At 41.1% G+C, this 10,274-nt stretch overlaps 1 protein-coding gene across 1 annotated transcript in view; it reads right to left on the bottom strand.

The window, feature by feature from the left end:
• Positions 1 to 847: 847 nt before the first annotated feature.
• The window catches only part of SPOCK1 (SPARC (osteonectin), cwcv and kazal like domains proteoglycan 1), a 261,044-nt gene continuing 251,617 nt past the window's right edge, over positions 848 to 10,274 (bottom strand). The window contains exons 9-11 of the mRNA XM_072348664.1: positions 10,001 to 10,063; positions 5,177 to 5,314; positions 848 to 4,152 (exon numbers count right to left, since the gene is read on the bottom strand). Of these exons, the coding sequence (XP_072204765.1) occupies positions 3,962 to 4,152; positions 5,177 to 5,314; positions 10,001 to 10,063 (392 nt within the window). The 3' untranslated portion in view covers positions 848 to 3,961. The remainder of the gene's footprint in view (positions 4,153 to 5,176; positions 5,315 to 10,000; positions 10,064 to 10,274) is intronic.

Genomic DNA, 10,274 nt, shown 5'->3' with positions numbered 1-10,274 from the left:
TAGGTTTTTAAGCTTAGGAGTTTGTGTGTTTGCCTTTCAGCCCTCGGTGCCACAAAATCTGGCATGGCTCAATCACTTAAATGTGAAACATCAGACACTTCAAAGGGTCGCCCTGGGTTTGAAAACGGAAAGCTCTTATCTCCTCAGACAGGTACAGCAGCATGCTGGACAGCAGTGTGTGTTATCAATAGTAAAAACAAACCAGTGAACAACATCAATTTAATTCAAGTTTTCGGTGTGCTCCAGACAGATTCTGCTCTTAGAGGAGACAGCTCAGTCAGTGGTGTAAAGAAAGACGAGCTCTAAATCTGTTAGATCATCACTGTAATGATGTTGGCTGTTTAAAGTTAGTGAATAAAATGGAACTAAAATTTAATAGCAGTTATAAGGGAGAATGACTCACACCCCCCCCCAGTTGCAATCAATGCAATTCATTTATGCTGTATGTAATGGTGTGACTGGGTCTGTTCATAAAACTGCCCCAGATTCTTTCAGAAGGGACAAAGACGTGACAATTTGCAAACTGGGGAGGAAATAGCACTGAAAGTTTCCCCCACCCCTTCCTACAGCTCATTTCCTTAAAAAAGCTATTGGGATTTAATTGGAAAAGTTCTGCTTTTGGTACAATCATTGCTTTCAGTTTGGTTTCATTTCTGCTTCTAAAATACAGCTTTCCAGAGACCTTACATTAACTTCACAGATTACGGATGACATTGAACAGAGGTAAGAGGTATAAACCAAATATAAAAAGCCCATCCATTTCCATGCATGATTAAATGCTGACTCAAGGCGCTGCTGTATTTTTGATCCCCAAAGTTTAATAAAATTCAAGACAGGTAATCACAAGTCGCAGACAAATTAAAATTTATTGAGACAGACAAAAATGCAACTATTCCAGACTACAGTTAAGCATTTACAGTTAACCAAAGAAAGAGAGCAAAATGTTCACATTCCACTTAACTCCTTATGGAAAAAGCATTCAGAATTTACTATGCAGTTCTACTTACTATGATAGCCTACATCCATCTACAGTAGGGACATCAAACTGAAACACGTAATATTTGGATCTCTTCTTACAGATCTACACATTGAACAGTAACGGACATCAACAGCATTGAGAAAAAGTATAAAAAGACCAAAAACCACCTACTGTAGAAAGGGCTTTTTGATGTATAGTAACTGTACAAAGCAGTCTATGTATTAAAGGAACTTGAATGGCATACAGAAGGAACCGCAATAAAAGCCAACAAATGTAGGAAGCTAAGCTTGGGCGAGCCAGTGGTCTGTATTGAGTGATGACCTCAGATCTATGTCATTTGCTGCTCAAAGGGAAAAATGCTACAAAACCTCTAATATCAAAATATTCCCATGCCAGAAATGTACACTGAGACTAACAGACTAGGCTGGAGAGGCAAGGAGAAGCATTCACTAACAAACAGTGTTGTTTTAAATATAAACTTTACATTTTCAATATAAACTGTAGAATAAATATTAAATAAACAGTCTAATAGTTTAAAATAATAGTATGGAACAGCCTGGAAAAAAAGACAAAGAAAAGAAAAGGATTCTTTGTGTTCACAGCAAAGGCCAGTAATGACCCAAAAAACCCAACTGTGCTGAAATCTGAACTCAAGGAGATTTTGATTTAACCACAGTAGTTAAAAGGACACCTTGAACCATAAAGCAACACCTAACAGTATTTCATAGTCCCTAATATGAAAAGAAAATGAGATTAAAAATTGGTTTGTGTCTCTAAAAGAATGGGGCAACTCTGATTCCATTTTTCACAATGAGAAGATGTTTGAAAGGTCAGTGACTTGATGCAGATGGGAAGTTCTGCTTTGGGAAGAAGAAAAAAGAAAAAGGAATTAAATTAAGCTGTGAGCAAATTAAATCCTTTACAAAGCATGAAGAAGAAAAGGGTTTGATCTGACAAAGCGTTGGTTTTTAGTAGATTTCTTGGCTGTTTTTATTTTAAAGAACTAAAACACCTTAGAGTTATTGTCTCAATATACATATGTATGTATACATAAACTACAGGTCCCCCTAACACTGCACAGTGCTGGTGGATTTCAGCAGGGCTTTGTTAAATAACTTCACGCTATCTGAGGCAAAATGCAATCTGAGCTGCCATTCAAAGCACAGGGATCTGTTTGTTGTCTTCCTGGTAAGGCCCTGCCCTGTTATTTGATGTTATTTTCTTTACACTGTGATAGCTGCAGCCTACTGAACTACTCTGTAATAAAACTGTATTTATTTTTCCAATGCTGACTTGGAACTGTGAGACATGTAAGACTGTAGCTAGGATAGGATCAGTGAGGATGAGAATTGGATGCTTCTGGCACCTTTGCTCATGTAAACTGAAGGATGCCCCACATTGCTTTACAAAGCCTTATTTAACAGCTTTTGTTTGAGCAGCTGCAGATTTTGTACAAGAACCAGGAGGGCCGTAAGCTTGGACCTGGCATTCCTTGTGAGGGTTTGGACGGGCTGTGTCCTGGTGAGGTGTGGACCGAAGGGATGGACTGTGTGCCCTCTCAGTGATGCATGTGGCTGGAAGAGCCATTGCAAAGGGATGCAGGAATGTAGAGAAACAGGTAAGTGTGGAGAGTGAGACCACTCAGAGGGGTAAGCTGAAGGAAATTTGTTCCTAAGAGTTTTTCTACAATTAAAACGAAGCCAACAGTGCCCACCCCACCACCAGGCAGTCTGTGTGAGGATGCGCAGTGCTCTCCTTGGCTCTCCCCACTTAGAGGTCCTGAAAACAGCAAAAATAATGAAAGGTCACTGCAGTATGTTCCTGCATCAGAGAACTGCCACGGGAAAGGACACAGCAAATAATTTAATGTCAGTGTGCTGTGATACAATAGTAGAGCTATAAATACATGGCTGATGCTGAGGGGAGCAGAGATTGCATTTTAATACTATTCTTTTTGTATGTGCCTGTCAGGAGTGTGCAGTCTGTCACGCTGAGCAGGAGTTATGCTTTTGAAGCGCTCCCACATCAAGTTCCTTTTAAAACAGGCCAAATCCATATTAACTATTTAAATTAAAGAAATGGCAGCTTATTACTTTTGATGGTGAGTGGCTCCACAAACTGTACAGCCTTGCAGTGAGGGATTGCTTACCAGGCAGCCTAGTGGTGTGTCAGCCAGAATCACAGAATGGCCTGGGTTGGAAGGGACCTCAAGGGTCATGAATCTCCCAACTGCCCTGCCAGGCAGGGCCACCAACCTCCCCATTTACTAGACCAGGCTGCCCAGGGCCCCATCCAACCTGGCCTCAAAGACCTCCAGGGACAGGGCATCCACAGCCTGTCTGCGCAGCTGTTCAGTGCCTCATCACTCTCATAGTAAAGTACTTCCCCCTGATATCCAACCTAAATCTTAACTCCTTCTACTTTAAACCATTTTCCCCTTGTCCTGCAGTTATCTGCCCTTTCAAAGAGTTGACTGCCTTCCTGTTTATAGGTTCCCTTCAGGTACCGAAAGGCTGAAATGAGGTTACCCCGCAGCCTTTCCCCTCTTCTTTTCCTATGAAAGAAAGAGGACTGTTTCTGATATGATCCAGATAGCAATTTACGATACAAATTGTCTGTGATAACATCAGATGGGCTTCTAAGCCTTGTACGGGTTTGCTGAGCCCTTCTGTGATTCTTCTTTCATGAGATATGTGTCATAAGCTGTGCAACTGAGGATTAAGACATGAAATGTTTTTGGAACAAAACTCATTGCCCCTGTGGATAGAATGAAAATCTCCCAAACCAACAGAACAAAAGCTGGATTCCAAATAGTCGTTGCTGGAGAAAAAAAAAAGAAGCTGTCTTCCAAATTAAACAGACTATACAAAATTAAACTCGGTAGGGAGGGAATATTTGTGCCAGGTACTCTCAGATACAATTGCAGAGATATGATGTGAATTGCAATATTGTGCAAAACGTGAGTCCTCAGAACAATGGGCACTACCATATATAACCAATTTCATCATCCTTATCATCATCTTCATCTTCATCATCTTCATTAGCTGCTCTTACATGAATCTTCAGTTTCCCTTCTTTGTCCTTTTTTGTTGCTTCAGGTTCCTCTTCCAGATCATCCAGCAACACAACAGATCCACCACTGCCAAAATCCCCTGAGGTTTCTTGTTCCTCTTCTGAAATAGGTAAGTGGGAACAGCGTGACACCTCATGTGACACCAGATCACCTCGTACATCACTACCCTTGTCATTCAAGCCACTGGCATTTGCAATGTTACTTTTTTAATTAATTGGCTCAGTTGTTCATGATACAATCTATAAATTTCACTTTTCCTCCTGAACTGGGTTAAATTTATGTATTAATTTACTCTAAGAAATTTACTTGCATGAAAAACTGCATCACTCTGCTCCCAGATTCTCAACTGCTTTTAAGACTGACTCAGTTCACATGCATGCAGGCCAGAAAATAATTACTTACAAATACTTTTAACTCACCATGATTAAGTAGATCATGCTAAGCTAGAAATATTCTGTAAATCCATTTGATTTAAGTGCATAAAACACACTTTGCAAATACATCTACTGAGCCTAACAGCCACAATGAAGTTCTGGGCATCCCGGACTTTTTAGGTCTCTGACTTTTTTCTTCTGAAATTACAACAGCTGCATGTACAGCCATCACTCAAGCACACCAAAGCAATGCCACGGAAATCCTACTTGCCCAGCTAATTGGTGATTGTATATACCCCCCCCATGTTGTGCTGTCAGCAATTTTCTTGGGCTTGATTGCTAATTCATAGAAATTTGTAGCTAGGCCTTCCTTCCTCTGGAAGGAGATTGTCTGTGAAGTCCCCATTGATGTGTGTTCCAATGCACATACAGCAATATATTTAATAACCTTGCATAGCAGTCCCATAGCCTTAACTTACAATATCAACGACAAATCCCATGCTGGTAATAACAAAAAAACCATTTAAGACTGGCTACTGTGTGCTCCCTTCTGCTGTAGTCCCTCAGTCCGAAGGACAAATATACATAAGGACCCCATTTGTAACAGGAATTGGGAGCCACATAAGCACTTTGAACACAGTTACGTTTTGCTGTTGTCAGTTGTGTTATCGTACTCTGTCTTACAGCAAAGGCAAGCCTTACAATGATGTTAATTCCTTTGCTATCTGAGGAGAGCACATCATTACTCACCACAACTAACCGTCCCCTGCTTTCTCGAGCCAGCTATCTCATTGCCGTACTTATCAACACACCAGCACTGCCCTGTGCTGCCGTGGCACTGAGTGGCTTTGTAATAACCTTCCTCATTGCACCGTGGGATGAAAGCACCTGAATAAAACACAAGACATAACCAGTAATACAAGCCTCGGTAGGATTAAGCAGGTCTATGATGGCATGTGATATGATGAGCTTGTTGTTTGTTTATATGAAAAACTTCACAGTGTTGACAAGAGAACTCTCATGACTATCTGGTACCTAAAAGGGAACAGAAATTATACATGATTAACTGCCTTGAACCACCCTGGTCACTAAGCAGTGCATGGCTTTGTGACAACAGGCGGGGGTTGAAGGCATATGCTACTAAAGATTGGGTTCAGTCTGTCTCTAAACGATTAGCATTCCCGTGGTCTTGTTCAGATTTAACTCTGGGTTTTAAGCTTTTATTCACAACCAGAATATTACCCCAACTTCATTAATTCTGCATTTTCCTTCCATTTGCACTCCTTCACTGTTTATCATACAAGTCTTTCCACAGCACTGTAATTATCCCTGGAAGGTGTCTGCCATCTGCTTGCTATTCATACTCATCTCAAGCATTTCTGACTCACCGAGAGTTTCCGTGCATAAGAGAAATAATGCACAGAGGTTTACAGAGAGGAACAACAGGTACTGAAATCCCCGAATCTTCAGATTTGAAGCCTAAGGTTTATCTCACAGTAAAACCAACACAGTTCAGACTTGCAGAATGTGCTTCATTCTGGCTTCCAGACAGGTGAGCTCTCAGGAGAAACCTATTACTGCTCCCACCATTTGCAGCTGAGAGAGGAAATGCTCTTCCATACAAAAGACCTCTCTTGTCCTTCAAGATTATTCCTAGGGGAGGTCAATGCAGTCATTCTCCATTCTTTGCCAATAGCTTCAACTTGATACAAGGCAGAAACCCACCCTTGCCCCAAATCTCTTATCTCAATTGTCTGCTGAGAAAGTTATTTTCTCCTTTGTCAATGACAGCCACGATTTACTGGTCACACAGGAAGTTTTCAAACTAGTTCCATGTGTACAGCATCTCTTCAGACAGTTCCTGTGTCAAAGGGGCCATTTCCTCTACATTTCTCATAATAAAATAAGATCTTGCTGCCAAAATGCCGTGACATTTCCCATATAAAAGACATAAAAAAAGAAGTCCAACTCGCACGATACTATGATACTATGATGAAGTCGGTCAATCTATCTCATGTTTTTTATATAAAACAAATCCTTGAGTTTCCAAGCCTGCTGCTCTAAGGTTCTTTTCTAACGTTTAATTGCCAGTAACGTTGGTCTGAAAGATCAGAAGAGAAATCTCTGAGTGTCAGCAGAAATTTTTATATTATTTATTTCCAATCAGTTTTGGAGATCACTTTGGTGCAGGTGTTTTCAAACAACTTCAGAGCACGGCCTTGTGGTAAGTTTGCTTATAGGACCCATCACTGTGGCCATATACGAAAGTAAGCATAATGATGACTACTCATTTTTACTATTTATTAAAAAAACGTTTCATTCACCTCTGGAGGCTTTTATAACCTCATGCTGAATGTTCAATCCCTTATTTCAGTGTTAAAAAATATATATATATTCATATTTATGCTCATATCCTCTGTCTTTTCAATGCGTTTATCAGTCTATTCAAAGCCTTGGGAAAAGTGCTCAAGGATTGGTTTTCTGCTGGTGAGCTCCCCTGTTACATCAGCTGTACTTCTGGCTCCAGGGAACAACCAAGGGGGGGAGGAACCTACATAGCTCTTCAGAGTAGGAAGGGAATGGCCTCTGTATTTCTAAACTGTCTCATCCTCTCTCTTGTCCTTGGGCAACTCAACCTTTCCCTTTTCACAAAGTTTCACTACATTTCTTGTAAAGTATTCAAATATTCCAAGAGAACTGTAAAAGACAGAGATTTAAAAATGAAAATAGTCCAGGCTCAATGCGAAGATTGCTGCATGGAAAGGACCCTGGTGTCATGCTGTTTCCCAGCTATCAGGAAGAAGCCTGTGTGGGTGATAATCCAGTGAGGACAGAGCATCATTGGGAGCAAGTAGTGCACAAAAGGATGATTCATCCTGCAAATCCTACCCAAATCAGCCCCCGTGTGCACTATAAATTAGCTCTGCCTACAAGTTTTGGTTGGAATTTTTCAGTGGTACTGAACTTGATTGGGCACCTGGGAACACCCAAGCAATTTGGAAAGAAAAAGGAATTCCTATTTCCTTTCTGTTTCCTCTCCCTTCTGTGTTTCTTGCACAGCCATCTCTGTGGCCCCTTTGTGGAAGGGGCTGCAGTTTTACTATCTACCACTTCACCTTAGTTGCTCCCCACTGCCTGCCTGAGGCTAGGGAATCATGCTTCCTCTGTCTTTCTCTGCTCCACGCATTATTTAATTACTCCCTGCGAACTGGAACAGCACTGCTGCACCTATATCCTCTTTATGTCTTCTCCCCCCCCTCCCAGTTTTTCCTTATCTATATAACACTCTGCTTCCTTGGAGGACATGGAAAGAATAATTATATGCTAAAGATAGCGAAGCACACCGGTAAAAGCTAGACAGAATTAAGTGCCAGCTCCCTGTATTAGCTATTATGCCAGCTGAATTCACAGGGCTGAGATAGAAAAAAAAACAGTGATGGGAGCAGAAATTTATTACCTTAGTGATGTGGGAGAAACATTATCAGGATGCACAGTTGTATGCTCTAAAAGTACACTCTCTGCAGTTAATTGTACTCTAGATAAATCTGGTAGGAAAAGATGAATAGTGCTGTTTACTTTTTAATTCAGTCCCCTGGGATGCTCAGTTCTATTTGAAAGTCTCCAAATCCAACACATCTAATGGCAGTGGCTTTGAAGTACTTTGCTGCGAGTGTCATGTGTGTTGAAAAATATAGAGAGAACAAAATATCAAAAGTCATCATATTTTATCAATGGATCCAAATGAACAGAAATGTTCCTCATGCACCGTCCAGACTGTAAATGCTCTGTAAGTCAGAGACAGAGAAGGAAAAAGAATAACTAGAGATGAGTTTCCCTGAAAACACTCATCTCATTTCAGTCTCTGCTGTTGCTACAAGTGGTGGTTTTTGACATGTGTGTGTCTCATTTGCATGATTTTTCAGTGAAATGACATTTTTTTTTTCCCCCCCTCACTATATAAATAGCGATGGGATCAGATTAAAATCTCAGACAGGTGTCGTTATGCAGGCAGTCTCAAGGCAGGTGAAGCACAAAGCTCTTCTCTGTATTATTTTCTAGCTTGTCAAACATTCTGTGCCTGACACTCAGTTTGTTGAGCTTGCCCACTTTTACCCTTTATTTTTTCGGATGCGGTTGACTTGTATTTATTTGTGGTGAGGGACTGTTCTTGCTGTTCTAACACTGTCACTTGACTCTTATATTGTGATCTGCTTTCAGTGCTAAGCAGTACAACTGCCTTCATGTTGCCTACCTCCAGTACCATCATTATTTATCCCCTGTACTACAACAAACCCCTTATTTCAGCCTAGATGATGTGAACTGCATTAAGCAAATAACTGCAATGCATAAAATAAATATAGGACAGTGAAAGAATAAGCCCAGGTCCTAACAGGTAACTTTCAGGCGACTTGGAAATCATGAGACCCATGAGGCTGCCAACACACATCCTCTACCATGACACGCATTTGAATGAAAAAAAGCAAAACACTTACAGAATGTAGCACACATACAGAGTGATCAATCCTGCCTTCGCTCCCACAGTGATGCACAGCAGGAGCTGTAACTCTGAAACATCTTAATCCTTATGCAAACATGCTATGAAAAGATGATGGAACAAAACCATAGGCCCCATAGCCTTCGGGAATATTCCTATTTTAAACCACACAATCTAAGTTCACGATACCTGAACCTTGAACACTGAAACAAAGGGGGAAAAGAAAAGAAAAAAAAGTTGCTTACCTTTGGAAGGCCTGAAGTGCACAGGGATCCCCAGGCAGATGCCCTCACCTCCAATGCCAACCCTTAAATGAGGGCTGGGAAGGGGTGGATCCTGGCTTCACCCCCTCCAGTCACAGAGCTGCACTGCATGCACCCATGGGCTGGCCCTGCCCTCCCACCAGGTCCTCAATCGCTGGTTCAGGCTGTGACTTAGCATTTCAACTACAGGCTCCCAGTAGTTGGCAGAGAGGGAGACTGGCCACTACCAGGAGCTAGACTTGATGATCCCTTCTAACTCAGGATATTCTATGATTCTACCAGAGCTTAGTGCATCCCACCAGAATGCTCCATGCTCAAGATGATGTAAGTTCCTGTAATCACAGACTTGGTTTGAGTGTCATATACACAGAATACACCGAAATACTTTTAAACATTAGACAAAACTGAGCCCCACAGAACACACGCGTTGTGCCAGGACTGGAGGACGCCACGAACACACTGGCTATGAACCACTGCCCCTTCAGTCAAAGATGTGAGGATGAGTATCAAGCAGCCTCTGTGCTTAGTGCTGCCCTGCCAGTTGATGAGGGCAATATTAAGCTCTGCTCAGATGAGGTTTAATATTTCTGGTCAGCTGTAAATTAGTTCTGAACCTGTAGCCATGCTGACATCTGTTCTGTATGTTGCTATCTCACGATTTGTTTAATTTCATAGTGTCAGGTCTGAACTCTGTGGTGCACGTTCCTGATTCAAAACATTAGTCTCTAATTGAAAAACCATTACTGCATATAAAGTTACAATAATCACAGAAGCTTTAATTAGTTGAGTAAATGAATGGCAAGTAATCAAACTTACCCAGCAGACTTTTCCCTCTACTGAGCTTTTGAATTCTATTCATTTCATTCTGGCAAGGAAGACCTAAAATATAATGTATGAGAATCAGTTTCCAGATGGTACAGGACAGAATCTAATGACTGGATTCACTGCTGACATGAAATGTAGACTACGGTACACCTGGGAATGAACGAAGCCCATATGCTGGTACTGTACTGCAAAACAAATTTATGTCATTAGCTCTACTAATTAAAAAAAAAAAGTAATTGCAACACACTGTGTTTGAGAAAAGAGT

This window comes from Excalfactoria chinensis, chromosome 13 (assembly GCF_039878825.1).
Source record: "Excalfactoria chinensis isolate bCotChi1 chromosome 13, bCotChi1.hap2, whole genome shotgun sequence".
Taxonomy (NCBI): domain Eukaryota; kingdom Metazoa; phylum Chordata; class Aves; order Galliformes; family Phasianidae; genus Excalfactoria; species Excalfactoria chinensis.
Note: the sequence above shows the minus strand (reverse complement) of the source record. Positions and strands in the feature narration are given on the sequence as shown.